General features: G+C 39.9%; 4 protein-coding genes across 4 annotated transcripts; 3 read left to right on the top strand and 1 right to left on the bottom strand.

Annotated features, from left to right (window-relative positions):
- Nucleotides 1-4,643, bottom strand: uox (urate oxidase). The gene is made up of 8 exons (XM_041936112.1): nucleotides 4,529-4,643; nucleotides 3,255-3,467; nucleotides 2,088-2,204; nucleotides 1,458-1,536; nucleotides 1,065-1,248; nucleotides 759-882; nucleotides 317-400; nucleotides 1-226 (listed from the first exon to the last, which is right to left on the bottom strand). The coding sequence occupies exons 1-8, from the start codon at nucleotides 4,547-4,549 to the stop codon at nucleotides 152-154; spliced, it is 897 nt and encodes a 298-aa protein (XP_041792046.1). The 5' UTR covers nucleotides 4,550-4,643; the 3' UTR covers nucleotides 1-151.
- Nucleotides 4,644-7,826: 3,183 nt separating this feature from the next.
- Nucleotides 7,827-12,676, top strand: dnase2b (deoxyribonuclease II beta). Its single transcript, XM_041936159.1, has 6 exons — nucleotides 7,827-8,049; nucleotides 8,289-8,463; nucleotides 9,298-9,376; nucleotides 10,014-10,175; nucleotides 10,479-10,676; nucleotides 11,472-12,676. The coding sequence occupies exons 1-6, from the start codon at nucleotides 7,937-7,939 to the stop codon at nucleotides 11,804-11,806; spliced, it is 1,062 nt and encodes a 353-aa protein (XP_041792093.1). The 5' UTR covers nucleotides 7,827-7,936; the 3' UTR covers nucleotides 11,807-12,676.
- Nucleotides 12,677-12,826: 150 nt separating this feature from the next.
- On the top strand, nucleotides 12,827-16,648 carry LOC121606004 (deoxyribonuclease-2-alpha-like). The gene is made up of 7 exons (XM_041936158.1): nucleotides 12,827-13,857; nucleotides 14,328-14,425; nucleotides 14,519-14,681; nucleotides 14,769-14,850; nucleotides 14,946-15,104; nucleotides 15,211-15,402; nucleotides 15,781-16,648. The coding sequence occupies exons 1-7, from the start codon at nucleotides 13,846-13,848 to the stop codon at nucleotides 16,140-16,142; spliced, it is 1,068 nt and encodes a 355-aa protein (XP_041792092.1). The 5' UTR covers nucleotides 12,827-13,845; the 3' UTR covers nucleotides 16,143-16,648.
- A 584-nt stretch (nucleotides 16,649-17,232) lies between these two features.
- LOC121605891 (deoxyribonuclease-2-alpha-like) lies at nucleotides 17,233-21,294 on the top strand. The gene is made up of 7 exons (XM_041936006.1): nucleotides 17,233-17,348; nucleotides 19,174-19,271; nucleotides 19,391-19,553; nucleotides 19,641-19,722; nucleotides 19,818-19,976; nucleotides 20,064-20,252; nucleotides 20,485-21,294. The coding sequence occupies exons 1-7, from the start codon at nucleotides 17,331-17,333 to the stop codon at nucleotides 20,847-20,849; spliced, it is 1,074 nt and encodes a 357-aa protein (XP_041791940.1). The 5' UTR covers nucleotides 17,233-17,330; the 3' UTR covers nucleotides 20,850-21,294.
- The last annotated feature ends 649 nt before the right edge of the window (nucleotides 21,295-21,943 follow it).

Genomic DNA, 21,943 nt, shown 5'->3' on the forward strand with positions numbered 1-21,943 from the left:
TCTTTTGTAGTTACATATTCACATGGCCAAAAGCTCTATTGTGTCTGAGAACTCCTCAGTTGTATTCGTGATTTGGACAATAAATCTTTGAAAGGTTATTCTTGTTCTCAGAAGCTCGTTTAATGTGCAGATCACAGCAGCAGTATTTTCTTCACAGCTTGGCTTGCTGTTTCCTGCGCAACGTCCCTGTGATGTTGCCTGAAGGGTTATCCAGGGGAAGGAGAACCTGTGAGGGCAAAATACATGTCAGTAAACAAGTTTCATGGAATTTCATGACTAAAAAACTTGAAAGGTTGACGGTCATAACAGAACTTACTTCATCTTTGTTGCTGAGGCCCATTTTTGTCATGTCTATGGTGAAGTAATGCTGGTTGGGCATGACGACCTCTATTTCATCCACCTGGAAGACAGAATATTTGCAGCCAGGGTTTTTCTGGATGAGCCTGTTGCGCATGTGACCTTATGTGTAACTTAAGAATTTTCTATTTGAAGTTACACAATCAACAATTTGTCCTCCAGGCGTTCTTTACCTTGTCTGTACCATGCGGTGACTGTGTTGTAAATGTATGGGCAAAGTGCAGTGATCAGCCAGGCAGTATTTGTAAAGACACAAGCTGGTCTGTACATGTTGTGATTCATTTTTAGCTTTATTTTCTCTTTTGACAAGTATGAACGTGTGGCAAGCATTGATGCTATGACTATAATAGATTCTACCTGGAGCTTTGATATAAATGTTATCATCTAAAATATAGACTTACGTCAGGAAGCCTTTCCAGGACCAGAACCTGTGTGTCATAAAGGGTTTTCTGCACAGAGGGTGAGTACATTCCACGGTCGTAGGGCCCAGCAAACTTCTCAATGATCGTCTCCTTCACACACTTCCTATGAGGACAGTGAAAGCATGCCATTTCACCTTGAGGATTTTAGATTTATGCCTCATTTATGTGAGACAGGAGAGATTTTCCTTCTATTATGTGTTGAGAATCCACTGGTATATAAAGTTACGAACATGGACACCTCCAGCTAAATATGTCCTCCTTCACATGTCTTTAACAGATAATTACCACGCAGCATCAAAGTCGACATCCTGAGAGTTGTAGCGCCACCTAGCATAGACAGAGGTGCAGAAACACCTGTCCTTGGCCTCTTGCAAAGTAGTGAAGCGGTCTCGGAGGAAACCCTCAAAACCAGACTGGGTCGTTTTCAGCACGGTCATGTTCTTGACACCACTGTGAACGACGGGGGTCCCTGTGTGGGGCACAGAGCCGGTGAGTGTGGAGTAATCAGAAACATTGGGAATCGTGGGGTTTCCTTTTTTTTTGAGCTCCTTTCCACAAGATTTTGCTTTTAATGCCACTTAAAAGCAAAACAACATACAAGCAAATGCACTGATCATCATCTGCATTGATTTAAAATGCTGCCTACGTGTGCGTTTTTATGTGTGTGGCTGTGCTTACCATTGAGATTCTGTTCAACATCACAGAAGCGGCAGGCTTCTGGGCTGTAGATGAACGCATGAGCATGCTGTACGCCATTCTGAGAAAAAATTGGGTGAAAATCATGTTTGATGATGGATATTTCACTTAAGTGAACAAGTTAAGATGTATTTGATTTATGTTGCTGCTGCAATAGTTTGAATTGAGGACACACTTCTGAGATAATACATGCAGCAAACAATAAAAGATAGATATAGAAAGATCAAAAGGGTCAATACAAAAGGTATACAGAATGAAAAATAGAGAATCAGCTTAGTATATGTACATTACGTACAAGAGTATAAAAATACATATTGCCTAAACCTAACCCTTCCCCTTGCTTTCAGATAATCAATAATAATAATTATAGTGGGATAAAATTATTTAGCACACGTAGACCTTCAGCCATTGTTAAAGAATCACATAAAACCCCCTGAAACTGGTGGTTTAACAGCGTGCTTTGATCCTACCTCTGACCCAACATCACTGCTGGCGTGTTCAGAGGTGAAAAAAAGACTTTTTAGTGTCTTTGGTTCCACTTGTGCTTTTACCGCTAGGACAAGTGAAAGGTCTGACATCAAACAGAACAGATCACTGAAAGCTGTGTTTTACCTTCTCCAGCCTTCTCCACGGAGCCTCCTCCATGTGAACCTTGGCCCTCAACACATGGTTGAACGAGGTCAGGAAGTGATGGCAGATGTCCAGGGAAAACTGCTCGATGGTCTTTACCTGAGCAGATGTGCAAAAAGCAGAGTGACGGCCTGTAAGTAAAACCACTTCAAAAAAGTCTCTGAAACATGAGTAAGAGTGTTATCTAACACAGTGCTTCACAACCTTTTTCTTTTCTGTCATTGACTAAACTGAATTATGGATGTTTCATATTATGGTCACTGCATAACAGTAACAGTACTGATAAACTCTGAGTCTGAGCAGATTGTTTCCTCTGAATATTGAATCAGAGATGACTTTTCCATATATTTTAGGAACATTTTATACAATTCTCTGTTTGTGTTCAAGATCATACATACTCAATCGACTCTTTTTTGACATACTTAGTGTCTTCTTCTCCCTGACACTTGTTCTATTAGCTTTGGTTGGTTTACCTGCTTGCTTTTCTAATGCAGGACGAGGCTGTGTAGCAGAGAGTGAAGGCTCTGTGAAGAGCTTGAGTTCAGATCTTCACTGTGCCATTATCCTGAGAGATTCTTCCTCAGGTTAAATAATAAACTTTATTTACTAAACTTTAGTAAATAACAATTTAAAATCAAGAAGGCCTTGCAACCCCCCTGTGAAGCTTTGGTGTCCCCTAGTGGGGGTCAGGACAGCCAGGTTCGAACCAGTGATGAAAGAGAGCATAAATGTAATGCTGACTTAAACAAACAGATTTTGCTTAACCTTGATTTTATCTGATCAGTGTGTGTTTGAGCTGTGCTCTGACAGATCTCACTTGTGACAGAAGTGAGGACCGTATTAAGAGTCTCCCAGATCAGTGGAGGAAAAAACTGTGTTAATTGTGCAGGGATTAAGACACTGGATGTAACATCTCTGTACTCTCTTTTTTACAACATGGGATGATCCCTACATAGCACAACAAGTGGATATACAAGTACTGTATGTTGCCGTTTATCCTGTTGAATCTATCCACATCAGACTTCTACATAGCTGCAGTCAGTTTAGTTTAAGATGGATGAAAAAGACCTTTCATGTAGTGATGAGTGGGAAGAGGACTGAATGTAGCGTACGCTCTACTATGATTTATAGCCATGTTCTTCATCCTACCCCCTTGAGCTTGGCCAGTGCGTGCACAGTGTTCTTGATGGTGTCGGTGGGGATGATGTCTGAGTTGTCTCCGTTCAGATAATCCTTGCGTGATTTGAGCGTGAGCTCCACGTCCGCCTTCAGCTCGATGATGTCGTGGTGGCTGCCCTGTCTTCTGATGACCAGCACCTTCACTGTGTTCTTGCCGTAACCTGTTCGCACAAACTCCACATTCTGCACACATAAAGAACAGATGCTGAGGCATTTCAAGTCCTCAGTGAGCCAGCAAGTGTTTTGTGAGGTGTGTGTATTCGTTGCTGGTATTCTAAACTGTGCTTGACTTCATTTGATGTATGCATTGTTTTGCACTCTATTGTTCTTCTTTTGTTTAAAGTTTGGTCTTCGGTCAGTTTGTGCTCACATGTGGGAATGATCATCATTTAGATTAATTTGGCTTTAACAGATAACTGTAAAATGTTCAACTATCAGAGTATGTTGATTTTTCTGTAAATGTGTTACATGTACTAACAGCTGTGTGCACTTTCATTTAATGTCTGGTCCCTAGTTGGTGGTAAAATGATATCACGTTAACAGTTTGCATTAAAGTACACATATTCACCATTAACTAGCTGTGTAAAAGCATGCATATTAATGGAATATTGGCTCTTTATCTGCCATTATGAAGCACTCCTTCCTCACTCTGCATGACCATATTATATATATTATAAGAGATTTTCCTCAATAAGCTCCTAATTACTGCATATTGATAGTAAGTACAGAAGTTGTTGTACATGAATTTGGATCTTAAAACCTAATTCTAACCTTTAATAAACCTAGCCCTTAGAAAATGACTAGCAAAAGCCAGTATGCTACTGATATGCATGCTAAGAAGCAACTAGTTAATGGTGAATATGTGCACCTTCAATAAACTATCACTGATAAAACAAAATTTTTGAAATTTGACCTTAAGGGTTTAGCTGCAGGCAAAATGGAAAATATACACATTTATAGATTTAACAGCAGTCTCAATGTAATGTGTTAGGAATAAGACATTTGAAATCAATAAATCAACCTCCACTGACCGACGTATTTTACTGTTAGTTAACAGTATCAGGGTTTGACAAAAGTTTAAAATTTACACATGGTGGTTTTGATTTTTTTTTTTTTTATGAGACATGAACACTGGCCCTGTGGTCGTTTACCCCAAAAATGAGATAAACTGCAGTGCTGATTGAGTCAAATCTTGTTCTGCGTTTTAGAGCTTTTTTGCGATGTATAACATAATGTATGGTTACCTGATCTGAAGCAGTTGCCATGGTATCTTCCTTTCCTTTACCTGCTCCTTGTCTGTCCTCAGTCCCTGCCGTCCCCCGCAGAAAGTGTCTCTACCAATGAAGGAGGATTTTGTAGGGAGGAGGGTGCTGCCGTTGCACTTTGGTTATTAGCATGAAGTTCAACCAGTTTTACCTGTGCAGTGTTAATACTGCACAGGTAAAACTGGGAGATGGGAGGTTAACTCTTTGTAGACTCTTGTAAACTTTCTGTACCACAGTTGTTACATCATTAGTTGAGGGTCACTAAAGGTCACCTGACAGATAACATCTATAGCAACAAGGCCATTTGGTTAAGATTGAACAGATCACTTCATTGAGGAGGTCTTCAAGGGAATGGTCAATCTTGTCATTTGCATTTTATGAGTTTAGCAATTTGTCTTTATTTGTTCTTTCACTATGTAAGGTGAACGCTCTGAAAGTGTGGCAGAGATTGCTTTGGACTGGTCGTCTCTCCACGCAGAGATGGATAGATAGATAGATAGATAGATAGATAGATAGATAGATAGATAGATAGATAGATAGATAGATAGATAGATAGATAGATAGATAGATAGATAGATAGATAGATAGATAGATAGATAGATCGATAGACTTATTTATCCCAAGCTGGGAAATTGCAGTGCAGCAGCAGAATTACACACAGTAAAATAAGTGAAAAATTGTGAAATAGGACCATAAAGAACAAACTATACATAATAAAATAACAAAAATAGCAAGCAGTAAAAAATTGTATACATCATAATAAAATGTGTAGGAAATGTAGGATATGATCAGATCTTTTTGTTGTATTGTATTCTCTCCTACATGTTGGTTCTGATAAGCAGAGGGGCAGAAATAATGCTGGTAAACCCACACCTCATGAGCCAGACACCACTCTGATTGGGGCCTCTATAACCAAGCATGTAAGAATGGCAAAGACCAAATATCTTCCCATGAATGACACATCTGTCAGAGAGCTAACAGAGCTGCTGCCAGGCATCCTCTCTACACGTCAAGTGATCAGAACATCCTTATTTACGTAGGATCTTTTGACACTCTGCAAACAAAAAATGGCTCTAAGGTCTTAAAAAAAGACTTTTGCCTGCTACTGGAGAAACTGGTCGACTGTCAGTCACAGCATGTATTCACACCCCGCTCTAACCTCTGGGAACAGAATAGAATCTTTCAGCTGGCTTCTTGACCTGAATACTTGGCTGACATCGGATTGCCTCAAGCATGGGATAAAGTTTATTGACAATTTCAATGTTTTTTTGGAACTGGAAAGACCGCTTTAGGCCTGATGGGGTACATCCAAACATCAGTGGTTGCATACTGCTTGTTGCAAACCTGCATCATGCTCTTTGCATGCTGTACTAAAACAAGAATGCACAGATGAGCCTCAACGTGACCCTGCACAGGCAGAAAGGGACCCAACCTCCACAACAATCACCAATCAGATAGTTAGTTAAAGGTGCCATAATCAAGCCCAGTCAAACTGTTGAACCATTAAACAACAATAACCACAGACAGACAACATGCCACTTACTTAAACATACTGGTGATCTTATACAGCTGGTGGTGTGGTCAAGCACATCGTAGCAATCACAGACCCTCTGGTACCTCAGTTATCTTACATTTGTCAATGTTCAGCCACAGTCAGTCTCCTCTCCTGTCACAGAATCCCTGCAGCTGAAATTAGCTCTTTTTAATGTCAGATCATTGGCTAACAAATCCTTCTTGGTTAATAATCTGATAAGTGAAAACAATTTGCTGATAACTCAATAACAAGATAATCTCAAATAGTGCCAGCATTGCTGCTGATGTGATCACAGATTAGCCCAACAAACCCTGTAAAAAAAGTATTGCATTAACTGAGCTCCCCAAGACTGTCACAGAGTCTAACTCATCCCCCTCATGTGCTGACCCTGTACCTGCAGCATTTATAAAGCAGGTGTTTGACAGTGTTTCAAGTGGTGTCCTGAAGATTGTAAATACATCTCTGCAAACAGGCATCCTCCTAGATGTGTTTAAAACAGCTGTTAGAAAATCTTTACTAAAGAATATATTTAAAATAAAGCTAAGAACTGATACAAAACTAGTAAAGTTTATTATTGTTTTCAGACCTTTTCCAGGCGATTAATGGTGGAACAGTCGGTTGGACGGGTCCTGCTTGGATAGGATGAATAACAGTCAAGGAGATTTTACACAACCTGGCAACCCAGAAATTATTCTTATTAATGACAGATTTATAAAGCTAGTACTTGATTTATTAACCATTATTACATGTATAATTGTCTACACTAAAGGGTGCCTTTTTTTAGCATGTGGTATCGTGATATATGAAAATGTACTGCAATCCGTTCCAGCTAACCCAATTAGTAAATAAGTAAATAAAAATAGTCCAGAGACCATGTGCTGATACTGTTTATACAGATGTGTCTCACCTATGTGTGTACCAAAATTGATAAACATGTCTTGATTTTAACTCTCTGTACAAATATGGCCAAGTTTTGTAAGAAAAGCAGAATGAATGACTGAATCTCAGAAACTTCATCACATGTTTGGTTTGAACTTATTGCAAGTTTCTTAATGCCAGATATGATGACAAATTAAAAATATAAGTATAGATTATGTCATTTCTGTGTGGTCTGGACATGCAACCACATGATCCCTTGTAAGAACAGAATATTTCTGTAATATTATTAGTACATATTCAAAATTAAATTTATTCACCCATAAAGGATCTTAGTGTTAACGTTCATGTGTTCTTCATATCAGTAATTTACTATTTGGCTGTTTTACTCTCCACGTTTTACTGTCACGGCTGGTTTTCTTATTGTAAAGTGAACAAAAGGTTTAGTGACTAATTAAGTTCAATCTCAATCTCTGAAATCGGCTTCTCATTTAATCAGTCAGCCTCAATCGATGCCGCTGGCAAAAGAATTGACTGCCAAGTTCAATCAAAGTGTTTCATTTCACTGCTTTCATGCAGGGTGAAAGAGTCTTCTGACCACACGGTTTCCAGACTCATCGCTAATAAAAGACGACTGTGGTCGTACTGAGAAGCAGGTGCAGCACTTAGCATGTGAGCTTGTGGTTCTGAAAAAGACAAAAAAAACCTCTCACTGGATAAGTGAGGGAGCAATATGTAGACTCACGGAGTAAGTAAAAGCAGGCAAACATTTCATTTAATAATTCCCCTATCAACTCTTACAGCGGCTTCCTTGTCCCCCTGTCATGTGACTATGTCTTATGACTTCCTGTTTTGCATCTACATGCAGCTGCAGTGTGTTCACTTTCAAAGTTACTCAATCATGAATCGCACAACCTAACAAACCATTTCAAATCCCCTTTTTTGCTGTCTGCTGTGTTCACTTCACCTTGAGGAGTATGGCCACACACATCAGTTCGTGCTTACAGGAGATTATCATCATGTTTTTGTGTTGCACAGTGTGTAATACTGACATTTCCTGTAGAAATGAAGCTGGGGAGCCCGTTGATTGGTGAGTTGATATGATACATTGCAGTATACTGATGAGAATTAAGCTTTAATGGCACAAATCTGGAAGCTTTTAGTCATGGCGCTCGTGGTGGGTAAGCAGACATTGTACTTGTACTTGTTTTAATACATTTGAGCATGAAATTAATATAAAATCTGTTAAATTCTTCCCTGTTATTTTCTAGGATGTCCTCTTTTATAAATGTAAAAGAAAAAGTATATTTCCCTCTCCTTCCTCTGCAGGTTTATCATCTACAAACTGCCCAGGTATAAGATTGGCGAGGTCGGCAGCGGGGTGGATTACATGTACCTGGACTCCTCAGTGGGAAGCTGGCAGATGAGTAAATTCATGGTTAACACCAGTCAAGGAGCCTTAGGGAGCACGCTGAGCCAGCTTTACATGGGAAAGGCCTACAAGGTGAGATTATGTCCCTGTTCTTCAAGTGGGTTTTATGCACTGATCCCTGTGTATAGCGGGATGGGCTGGCTTTCATGTGGCTTTAATCAGGCTTAGCAGAGCTGATGCTGGGGCCAGTTTGCTGAATAGACGCACTTCTGTTTCCGATGGGGAACTGAGCTGAAGCTGGATTTTAACAAGCTTGTCCAGCCAGAAGAAGTAAACAACACAGGCCTTCCTCGTGCCGTGTGCTTTTTATTGCAAGCATGTGCACATTTTTCAGTGTCTGAGGCTCATTCTCTGAGCAACCAACAAAAAGGAAAAAATGGTACCGCTTTATTGACAAAGCAATAATTAGATCTCTTTGCCTAGAGATAGTTAGGCGATAAGAGATGATTAATTGCCCTCTCAAGGTTGGACAGTAAATATGAAGCTACAGCCCAGTCAGCGCTTGGTTACCTTAGCTTAGCATAAAGATTGGGGGGGGGGTGATTCTGTTCAGAAGCACCAAAATCCACCTACCTCTGAAGTTCACTAACTAATGTGTTGCATCTTGTGTTTAACCTGTTCAAAAACCAACCAGGTCAAACTGGTTTCCAGTGTTTGTGCTAAGCTAAGCTAACCACCTGCTGGCTGTCGCCTTATATTTACCGGACAGAAATAAGACTTTGATCCTGTCATTTAACTCTCGGCCAGACAGTAAATAAGCATGTTTACCAAAATGTTGAACTATTCCGTCCTTCAACAAATTAACAGTGGTTGTATATTCAAGATAATTGAAATGCTCAGAAAAAACACATCCTCAAAAGTGTGCTTCTCCATATGCTGTATGTATAAAACAAGTATTCCCCTCAGTCTAACAGTTCAGTCTACGCACTCTACAATGATGCACCACCGATCCTGGATTATATTCAAGGATATGGACACACTAAAGGTACAGTGGTTTATGATGATTCTGCTTTGTTTTCACTTTTTTTTAGGGTTTTGCTTTCAGTGAGATGCATTTTGATCGTGGCTGTAGGAAGAGGCTGATAACTCCTGAAGATCATACTCTTCACGACAGAAAATATCACATAGAGAGTCTGTAGTCACACTGTATGTGTGTTTAAGCAGAACAGTAGCTCTGCATTCATGTGTTGGTACATATAAATTCTGACTCTTTTCAAGATCCAGAGAAAAATGTCAGCTAATTCCATAAACTGGCAGTGCCTTTCAAATCTATTTTAACTTGTCCACCTATGTTGCTAATGTAAAAGCTGTATCTTCTTGTAATGTGGTGCATTCAAAGACCTGTGTACTTTTTGTGTCTATTATAATTAATGACAGATGTATTTCCCGGCTTCTGTTCATCATTTGCTCTGCTATGATTGTGCAAGAAATAACAGATCAATATGGTTTTGGTGGCAGGGGGAGGAAACGGGCAAAGAGCATCTGTCTGATAACTGCTTTTGACTGTGGATTATCGACCGACCGAACATGACTTGGACATGTTCGGAAGCGTGCATGTTAGTTTGCACGTATTAGCGAGTCATTTGTACGTACACTGAGTGCTGCTTGTGTGTGTCCTGCAGGGGTGCTGCTCTTTGACCACTCTCAAGGCTTCTGGATATCACACACCATTCCCCACTTCCCCTCGTTCCCCGAGAGAGGCTACCTCTACCCGTCCTCCGGCAAAGTCAATGGCCAGACTGCCCTCTGTGTCACCTACCAGTATGAACAGTTCTCCCGTATTGGTGAGTGAGTGCTGATTAGGTAACAGGGCCTGCCTTAGTCCAGCTCTGTACACATCCCAGACTTCAACTTACAAAATTCTCTATTTGCTGAATCAAGAAATCATTTACGCAGTGATAATCACAGTGTAATCAGTGCTTTATATGCATACAGACATGACCCCAAATGTACACTGTCATACCCAATCATAATACTTTTTATAAAAACTGTCGATCTCTATACAGTAGCATTAGCAGCTCTAGTTTCCTAACATACAGTATCTCTTGTTTCTCTCTTTGTTGTGATACGCTCTTCTCCCTCTCCAGCAAAGCAGATGGCGTTCCTTTACCCACGTTTCTACAACTGCTCTGTACCTGCTGCATTCTCGGCCGACCTGCCGCCATTGGTCCAATTATGCGAGGGCACCAAACCGCCGCTGGCCTCGGATAAGAGAGAGGAGCAGCTTTTCTCAGTCCGAGGGGACAAGTTTGTCAGTTTTGTCAAATCTGACCACTTTGTGGATGGTAAGATATTATTTCTGATTTACTGCTGGTCATTTATATTTGACTTTTCAGACACAAAGTTGCTCCTTTGCTGCTGTGCAATATGCATACACATATCAAATATATCGTTTTGGAAAACAGTGGTGTTACAACACCGCTGTTGGCACGTGAACATATGCTTTACAGAAAATCTCATATCAAAACTGCAGTTGCAAACTTTTTACACAGCCTAGCAATGTTGCAAAAACTTGTCTGTCTGCCACTGTCTTGTTTGCCACAGTCACTCATTATCAGGTGCAGACACGCTATCATGTCAGGACAGTGAAGCGTATGAACACACCCCACCCAAGGCCTTCAGAAATACTCCCAGCTCCAAAAGGGTTTGTCTGGTGACCCTGATAATGCAGCAATGTCTGCTTGTGACCGTCGTCACTTTTAATGGACTGACTGTGGACAGTTGTGAGCAGTATTTTATCCCTCTTACTCTGTTTAATTTGCAGGATTTGTACAAGAATATTACAAGAATAAAAAAAACATTATGTTGTCTAACAGACATTTGTGTTTTTCTTTCTTATCGCTTTAATCATCTCCAGGGAAGCCACTGAGAGTGTAAATGATTTCTTGAGTTTGCCATGTGTTCATTCTCTTTAGTTATATGTCCAATGTCCAAATACCAATACAAGAAACCGACAACATAAAATTGCTAGAATATTATTTAAAGCATTCAACCTACTCCAGTGCATTTAAATAGTGAGCTCACCTGTATTTACTATGTGCTTTTCTGCTGAACTAACCCCCTCGCTGGCTTTCATTCAGACATCTACACAGGCTGGGTGGCTCAGCGCCTGGGTGCCGACCTGCTGGTGGAGACCTGGCAGAGACAAGGTCACAAGCTGCCCTCCAACTGCTCCCTGCCCAAACACGCCATGAACATCGCGAGGATTCAGCTCCCTGGACCAGTCCTGTTCCAGTCCTACCACGACCACTCAAAGTGGTGTGTGTCGCAGGCCAATGAGGACCAGGTGACCTGCCTGGGGGATCTGAACAGGGAGAGGGCCCAAATGTGGCGTGGTGGGGGGCTGGTCTGCTCCTTCAACCCCTTGATCTACAAGGCCTTCAGACAGGTGGTGGACAAGTACGTAGGCTGTTGAATGAGACAGAACGATAGGATGATTTGGACTGGATTAGTGTCACCCGTCATGCTTTGAATGTGTTTCAAATTTATGGGACTCATTGTGGAGGTGTGTTCGGGTTAAAGCAGCTGGGATTAAACTATCAGACCTGACAACCTGTTTCTGAGCGCCAGTACATGATGAAATGCTACCGTTTTGTAATTATAAGAACGTTTACTTCTGTAGTATGTATGTAATCTAAATGAAGTACTTCTAATTCTGGATAGAGTCAAGCTATATAAGGTCAGGGACAGTGGTCGCCTAAAGGCTAGAAAATGAGATAAATGTGGGAGGGGAAAGTGAAACAGCAGCCCCTCCAATGAAATGACAGTGCCTCTTTACCACCTCAGATCTGGCCTTTGAGCAAGTCCCTTAACCCCCTGCTCATCCAGTGGACGTTGCCTAGTATCCAGTGCAAACCAGACTGGTTGAACTGGTGTGTATCGGTGTGAGTGTGAGTGGGGAAAAAGAAAGCAGTTCACTCAAAGAAACTGTCCTGAATGAAAGTGGACGTGGACTCTTTCAACATCCAATCTGTGTCTGCTGAGTGTTGTTATATTTTACCTGTGGTGGAATGTTACGAAGCACATTTACTTAAATACTGTACTTAAATACAAATTCAAGGTACTTGTACTAAGGAAAATGTTGCAGTTGTTGTACTCGACTAAATTCATCTGACAGCTTCAGTTACGAGTTACAATTTTACATACCCCTCCTATCCAGTGGAAACCATGTATCTCCAAATTTGGTGATTTTGATTCTGAATGTGATAAAATGAAGGATTAAGTGTTCCTTTATGAGTTGAGAAACTTCTATTATTTGTTAGGATAAATAAACTGTTTAAAAACCCTCTTGGATTAGCTGGAAAATGCAACATCACAAAGCTGAAAACTGGACAGAGATGTTACAAGCATATGATGATTTTTTTTTAAATGATGCATTGCTATAGATTAAATTACTCAAATATATGTAAAGTAGTTAAATTAGCCCAACCTTTAACACCTACAGCAGTAAAATGCAACATGCACATTAATGCAGCAATCATATTAATCCAAAAACGTCATATATGATAGTAAAACACTGACAGGGAGCATTTTACTGCACAATGAGTACTTTTGCTTTTCATACTTTGGGTACATTTTGTTGTTACCTTGTCCGGAAGACACACTTGATGAATGATTTAGAGTGCTTTGTTCAAACAGCGACACCTAGTGGTCAGACTGGGAGAATCATACTGCAGGTGTAGTGTTTTCTATGTGGATCATGAGAAAGTGAAGGTGCCTACGCTGCTCTTTACTTATTGACTATCGTAGTAAATATTCTCAATTCTTATACATCTAAAACAAAGATTATTTTTGTCTTTCTTTTTCTTTCTTTTTCTTTGTAATTGCCATGTGGCAAACTGGTTCAACCAGCAGGGACAAAGAGAACAAATGTGGTCTACAAGCCAGCAATGAACTTTCTATCACTGCACTTGTGGTTTTGATTTGTTCTGTTGGTTGCCTTCAGGTCCTGGAGGACACTTTTAGTCATTTCACTGGCCAGGTATGTTTTTGTCTGCTGTAATGCCCTGGAAGCACCACACGGCTGTAGCCCTCGGCGTGTCAAACTACGAGTTAAACCACATTTCACTTTCATAATGATTGTTATTTCTAAGAAATGGTCAGAGCTGTGTCTTGAATAATTAAGAAGTATTAAATGAATTCTTAATTATAAAAATATGTTAGTTTATTATTGTGGTTGCAGAACGTCAATCAAAAGGTTTATGCTTAAACCCTGATACAAATGTTTAGTTTGAAGGGTGTGTCATGTCCACATTCATCAACACAGCCAGTCTAAATGGATCCTACTGTATGCAGCAGGCAGATAAACCTTTAACTGTCACCAGCATACAGCAGGCAGAGCAGCATTTTGATGCTAGGCGTAAAATGACTGGATCTGTGTCTGAATGAGGAACAAGGAAGTAAATGAAACTGATGTCAGAACTGATCAACAGTTGACTGTGAAGAGAAATTAAGATGACTGGATATGTAAGTAAAAGTTTTCCATGGTTGAAAATTATGCAAAAAATAATAAACATATCATAAGCTTCATACAGAATCCTAAGATGTATTCTTAGCATGTCAAAAAATATCTACAACTACAGCAAAGTGCAATAGAAAAAGTTACTATCTCTCTCTCTCTCTCTCTCTCTCTCTCTCTCTCTCAGTAAAAAATGTACCCTTGAAAACTGAACTGACTGTGTTGCAGTATTGAGTGATTTAATCTTGTGGATCCAGGAAGTGTTGCTTTACAGAAATGCAGAACTCTGATAAGTCACTCTCCTGTCTGAATCAACTTTAAGATCTTTATAATGGCACCTATTCTAGATTAAACTCTACACAGCAGATGTTTTTAAGAAAATCACATATGTATTAAAAGCCATCAGCTGGGGATTAATCTGTGAGAGCACGACTGACTCCTGTCCATGTTATTCATGATGATTTGATGGTTGTTTCAGAAAACAATGATAATGTTGCTCTTCACTGTTGAGATCCTTCTTCAAGGGTGTGATTCAGATGTGAAATGCAGAAATGACAAAGGAACCGCGGTGGACTGGTTGGTGGAAGCTTTTAACTGCAACATTTTATATCTTCACTTTTTCTCCGCATCTGGAGTCAAAATGGAATATATTTCCCTCTGTATCATCAGGTACATCTTATACAAGCTGCCCTGTGTGAATGGTGATGGATTGTCCTATCTGTACATGGATGAGAGCACCAACGGGTGGAAACTCAGCAACAAGAAAATCAACAGTAAATCTGGAACTGTGGCAAACACCCTGAAGCCTCTTCTCCACTTCTACGACAAAAAGGTGGTGTATTAACAGGTGTGAGTCTCTCTGACACAGCACAGTTTCATTCAGGACACTGATTCAGAGTTTCCTGTTGTGTTGTCTCAGTCTGAAGGCTTTGGATACCTGCTCTATAATGATCAGCCTCCAAATCAAAACATGGCTCCTGCATCATTTGGCCACAGTAAAGGTAGGTGCAGCAATGTTCCACTTTCCTGTTCCCGAGATCATCACACTGAAACAAAGCTCTGTTGCTCTTGTTTTCCGCTGTTTTTCTTCCAAAAGGAGTCGTGATGTTGGACAAACAAACTGGAGTTTGGCTCTCGCACAGTACACCAAAATTTCCAACATATCGCAGCAAAGACTTCTGGCCAACCAGTGGAAGCAGTAATGCTCAAACATTCATGTGTGTGACTTACTCCTACGAAGAATTCAGAAAAATAGGTGGGTGGATTCCAGACATACTGCCATCTTGTTGTGGTTGTATTTATGACAGTTATTTGCCAAAAGGAATAAGAAAAACAGCAAAAACTTCAATTTGAATTCTCAGGATTGCAGCTCAAGTACATCCACGCATATTCCTACGACTTCGACGTCCCGACAACCTTCCACAATGAGCTGCGATGTGTCGCTCAGCGAAGCTGCTACCCAAAGAGGGAGCCCTGGTCTAACGTGATGACGCTGACCTCGATGAGAGGACACAGGTTCACCAGCTTTGCCAAATACACACGCTTTGGGGACGGTGAGTGTTTTCACGTCAAGTATATTTTCCATATATATAAGTAGTTTATGTTAAGAAATACATACAATATCAAATATCATCAATACAGCCTGATTATTAACATTTACACACACACACACACATATTCTTAAAATCAGAAACAAATTTCCAAACCTTGTGCTGTTGTGTAAAATTCCCTTTTTTTGCAGGACAATAACAGCTTACAGCATAATAGTATGTTTAGTTATGTCTGAGTTTTGAGGCTGTAATTAGTACATTGTATTGGTATATATTTCTAAATTGTCTGTACTGTGTATCTGCGGGTTGTGAACTCTTCTGATAGATGTATATTTTTGTGGTTAATGGCTTCATGTTGTCTTGTTCCCCATTCTTTTGTAGATCTGTACTCTGGCCTTATTGTAAACCATCTGAAGCAGGGTCTGTATGTGAAGAGCTGGGGGAGGATGCGGCGCCCCCTGCCTTCTAACTGCAGCATCCCTCACCATGTGTACAACGTAAAGACAGTCAGGCTGAATGGACAGTCCTTCCACGACACCGTGGATCACTCCAAGTGGTGTGTGACACCTAAAGGTGGTTGGACCTGCATAGCTGATATGAACAGGGAAGTGAGTCAGATGAAGAGAGGTGGAGGAGCAATATGCACCAATGATGCTGAAGTTGGGGGGGCTTTCCACACACTGTTCAAAGAGTATGAGTCATGTGAACATCCACAAAATGATTTTCAACACAGAGAGCTTTAAAGGCACAACTCTTTATCGCAGCTGCACTGGAACCTGATATCTTTTCCAAATATTGACAACATCATTACACATCCGACTTCATCTTCAGTGTATGTGAACTGCTGTCTTTGTGTTGTGTATTATTCGTTTTAATCAATGGGAAAACTGCTTTTATTTTCAAAATCATGCCTTAAGCATTAACTTTTATACAATCAGGCAACTATTTTTTCAACTGGATTTATTTCCAGATGAAATAAATCAAATTAATGATTATATTAAAATTTAACTCAAACTCTATGTTGCTGCAGATGTTTTTCTTGTTAATGGTTGATTAGCCGTTTCTAAGCTCAGACAGATTTAGCTGTTTTGGGGCCCCTGGATAAAAATGAGCTGCCAGGCCACTATGAACTCAAGTATCCATTTCACTGTGTATATTTTATTCTGCTTGCATATTTTATTATTTTATTGTTTATTGTTTAGTATATTTTATTGCCTTAGTATATTTTCATTCTGGTATATTTTTAATTGCATTTACGAATATTTTTATTGCACGTTGGTTTATTTTATTGTAGTTATCTTAATTTTATTCTTTCTAATCTTTCTTATCTTTCTTATTATCTTGTTTCTAACATGGGGGTTGCAATGAAAATTTTGTTGACATGTCATGCTCAATGACAATAAAGAATCTTGAATCTTGAATCTTGAATCCTTCTCTGTGCAATGTGTTGAGTCTCTCAATGCTTGGTTACTATCTGGCACCGCATTATTGCATTAATTTAGGAATATGTAACATGTGTCCACAAAACTAAAATAAAGGACTTACAACTAGATTTTGACATGAGGACACTCTTAAAGACAGGATTTCAAGGTCAGGCATAATCCAGGACCCACCTTAAGGCCCTTATCAGTAGTGTGTATATTCCTGCACAACTCTTCTGACATATTTTCACAAACAAGCTGACATACAGCAACTCTGGAGCTTTTGTGGCCCCTGAAACTCAGCAACTTCCCGACTGAAACTTCCCGACTGTATCGAGTCAACCAACAAATCCTTGGCAGTTAAAAGAAGTTTTTGAGAGAGCAACAAGGAAGCAGATGAGCTGTGAGAGATGTGGGTTTGGGTTTTAACAGTGACAAGCTCAGAAGCAGCTTCATGCAAAAAGGGATGTACACACTTCACTGTGAGGATCTCCCAGTGTCGGCAGAAAGATGGAGATGGCAAAATACGTAAGTAAGAAGAGAAAAATTCTGCTGGAATAGTAATAGATTACAACAAAAAAGCAAATACTAGACTTGTATTGCTGTTTTGATTATTATGTGCATGCATAAAGGCTTTATCCTTGCTGTTTGAACTATCTTAATTTAATTATACTGTATGATAAACAGAAACAAGTCATATACTCAGTGGAAATATGAAGACCTTAAAAATGTGTCATATAATATAGAAAATAAAGCTAAATATTATTATTAGATTTTAACTATTTGAAAACAAAAGATACCTGAACTTCATTTCATACAAGTCATTCTTTTCTTCTTTTGTTGCACAGTTACTGATTTTAATTCCTGTGTGTCTACTTTTGTGTATTATTTTGTTTCTGAGCCACTAAACGGCGTTATTAGGCTGTTGGTTAAGGTTGTGGTTGCTTAATGTTTGACTGTCTCGGTTAATTATTCATTTAAAGGCCAAACATTCCACAGAAAGGAAATGATTGTTTTTCCAGTAAGCGGTGAATGCAGAGTGTCGCACAATGCTTGAACAGTACAACGCTGTACACTGCTTTTAAATAACTTGAGTCTCAAGCATTAAAGCCAATGTAACATAGGTGTTAAATGCAAACCACAAAATGAGCTTCATGTTTTAGTTGCAAAATCTTCAACTTAAAAGTGAGACATATATGGAGTAAAACGTAAAAAAAAAAAATCTGCCCATTGTTCTCATCATTCTGCTCATCAAACTTGACAGGCCCGGAGGCACAAGATTTGAGGACTCAGAAATGCAGACCACAAACAGCTCAGCAGAGTTTCAAAATAAAAGGGTTTAATGAACTCAAAGCGCTCAGGATAAATGCAACTGAAGGAGAGACAAAGTACAACAGAAAACGCTAAGGATAACCTGGTAAACTAGAAATGAATATTCAAAGCACGAAGGCTGAGGAGATAACAAAGTACAAACAAAAATACCAAACTAGACTAGATGCAAAAGTAACAAACAAAAGATCTCAAGGCAATACTGACAACTAGACTTACACAGACAAGGATCAAGGACGCTAGAGAGCAAGGCGAGTACGAGACAAGGCACATGACAATCTGGCACAGGACAAAGGGAGACGCGGACTATTTATACGCGAGGTAACAATGAACAGGTGGAGACAATTAGGGCGGGGTAGACAATCAGACAGGCGGGAAACACAGCGGGAAGTCAAGGGCCTGAAATGAGAGGAGAGTTAGGTTTCACAATAAAACAGGAAGTGTATGACAAGACATGACGCTCGTGAACAACAACACTTAACAGATTTGACGAGACATGACAAAACTGCTCATTGTCATATTTCATATTTCATATTTCAACTACAGATTCTAGAGCCTCGGAGATGTACTTAAATAAAAGAAAATGTGTCATTTTCCCGCTCTGCACACAAGTTATCATTTTCATATTTCATTTGTTACATTGGAAAAATCATGCAAGCATATTTACTCAGAGGAGAAATTTTATTTAAGTCGACTTGACTTGTTAATATACTGGTTATGATGCACTTCTCAGTGTTAAATTCCAGGAAGTGGCTTTTAAAAAATGTAGAACTGTCACTGGCCAGTGATACCTCACCTTCCTGTTCAGGCCACCATCATGCTCCATCATGCTTTAAAGTCCTGGGCCCTGAGAGGGACTGCTAATATGTCAGAATCTCTGACGCTCAGGCCATTGTTGGAATGAACAGTTTATCTCCAGAATTCAGTAAAACAAACACAACTCGACTGATGTTTTTGACTTTTTTCATATTCTCACTTTGCCTTATTATCAAAATTTTATCATGAATATGTTTGATCGTTCCAGAGAACAGTGATGATGTTGCTCATCACTGCTGGGATCCTTCTCCAAGGGTGTGATTCAGATGTGAAATGCAGGAATGACGAAGGAACCGAGGTGGACTGGTTGGTGGAGATTTATGTATAAAACTCTGCTCACTCCGCTGAACATGTGATAGAATATACAGAAAGTACCTTTTATTTCTTTCTCCACTAACTAGAGGTATTTCTCTCTGTGTCATCAGGTACATCTTATACAAGCTGCCCTGTGTGAATGGTGATGGATTGTCCTATCTGTACATGGATGAGAGCACCAACGGATGGAAACTCAGCAACAAGAAAATCAACAGTGAATCTGGAACTGTGGCAAACACCCTGAAGCCTCTTCTCCACTTCTACGACAAAAAGGTGGTGTATTAACAGGTGTGAGTCTCTCTGGCACAGCACAGTTTCATTCAGGACACTGATTCAGAGTTTCCTGTTGTGTTGTCTCAGTCTGAAGGCTTTGGATACCTGCTCTATAATGATCAGCCTCCAAATCAACGTCAGGCTTCTGTATCATTTGGCCACAGTAAAGGTGGGTGCAGCAATGTTCCACTCTTCTGTTCCCGAGATCATCACACTGAAACAAAGCTCTGTTGCTCTTGTTTTCTGCTGTTTTTCTTCCCAAAGGAGTCGTGATGTTGGACAAACAAACTGGAGTTTGGCTCTCACACAGTACACCAAAATTTCCAACATATCGCAGCAAAGACTTCTGGCCAACCAGTGGAAGCAGTAATGCTCAAACATTCATGTGTGTGACTTACTCCTACGAAGAATTCAGAAAAATAGGTAGGTATCTTGTTGTGGTTGTATTTATGACAGTTATTTGCCAAAAGGAATAAGAAAAACAGCAAAAACTTCAATTTGAATTCTCAGGATTGCAACTCAAGTACATCCACGCATATTTCTATGACTCCGACGTCCCGACAACCTTCCACAATGAGCTGCGATGTGTCGCTCAGCGGAGCTGCTTTCCAAAGGAGCCCTGGTCTAACGTGATGATGCTGACCTCGATGAGAGGACGCAAGTTCACCAGCTTTGCCAAATACACACGCTTTGCGGACGGTGAGTGTTTTCACTTCCCTTCCCAATTCCCTTTTTTTGCAGGACAATAACAGCTTACAGCATAATAATATGTTTATCTATGTCTGAGTTTTGAGGCTGTAATTAGTACATTGTATTGGTATATATTTCTAAATTGTCTGTACTGTGTATCTGCGGGTTGTGAACTCTTCTGATAGATGTATATTTTTGTGGTTAATGGCTTCATGTTGTCTTGTTCCCCATTCTTTTGTAGATCTGTACTCTGGCCTTATTGTAAACCATCTGAAGCAGGGTCTGTATGTGAAGAGCTGGGGGAGGATGCGGCGCCCCCTGCCTTCTAACTGCAGCATCCCTCACCATGTGAACAACATAAAGACAGTCAGGCTTAATGGACAGTCCTTCAATGACACCGTGGATCACTCCAAGTGGTGTGTGACACCTAAAGGTGGTTGGACCTGCATAGCTGACATGAACAGGGAAGTGAGTCAGATGAGGAGAGGTGGAGGAGCAATATGTGTTGAAGACTGTGCAGTTGCAAATGTTTTCACTGCCATCATGGAGCAGTATGAACCATGTCAACCTACATGTCCAAACCGCAAGCGAATGCTGTCTGGCTGACTTCACGCTGCACGAAGGCAGGGCCGTAGGTCCAGGTTATTAAAGTCACTGCCTGCTTTATGCTTTTTGCTATGACACACCATGTTTTGGTGATTTTTAAACCTTCTCTTTATATATCATTCTAAAAAAAATTTTATGGCTGAAAAACTGCATGCAATATTCAAAGCTTACAATTACAAGCAAATGGAAATGAGAAATGTCTGCTTTTATTTTGGTCTCTGCTTTTTTCCTGAAAAATGAAAGAATATACGGGTTCTGATAAAACTGTATCTTAAATTTAACTCAATGTGTTCGTCCAATTAACAAAGTATAAATTGCTCTTCCTCAATTGTTCACCCTCTCTAAACTCAGTGTTGATAGCATAAGGGAAAAAGAGAACAAAGAGTGCCCATGTCAACATGATGAATCAACTTTAAACTGAAATTAATAGGCAAAATCAGTAATCTTAGCTCACTCAACAGTCTGACATCCTAATAAATATTGGGCCACGATGTATAAATAAACATAGATCTCTACAGTGTCTGACATTCTTGATCTTGCCTGAATTTAGAGTTAACTTAAGTAATTTCTAACACATCAAGTTTAGAATATTCAAATTGCCCTAGCTGAACAGTGGTAAAAAAAGCCCTCAAGGTATTTATAATGTGGAAGTGATGTGTCACAAGTAGAATTCATGCATTTAAAGTTGTGCTGTTGCAGTATTTGCAGCAAAGTGGCCAGAAGGAGAAGCAGAAGTGTGCTACTCCATGGCCCTTTATATACTGTACGTGGGCTGAAGGTTTCATTCACAGCTAAACATGCTGCACATAAGCAACTGTTTGCTCACACTAACACTGATTATCAACTTAAGAAGTGAGAATATGTCAATGTTGTGTTCACCTGTTTCTGCTGCCCCCAAGTGGCCAAAAAGCAAACAAACAAACAAACAATTATTGGAGGTTTCAGGCAAGCGCAGATAAATCTTTAAGTATCAATGAATGAGAATCATCACAGACATACTTTTAGTATCAAACTCTGCACATTCTTACACACATTTGTGTGCACAGCAAAGGTCAAGCGTACAGTGGCCCTGAGGGTCAAAACACAACAACATT

The sequence above is a fragment of the Chelmon rostratus genome, chromosome 4 (genome assembly GCF_017976325.1).
Source record: "Chelmon rostratus isolate fCheRos1 chromosome 4, fCheRos1.pri, whole genome shotgun sequence".
NCBI classification, from domain to species: Eukaryota; Metazoa; Chordata; class Actinopteri; order Chaetodontiformes; family Chaetodontidae; genus Chelmon; species Chelmon rostratus.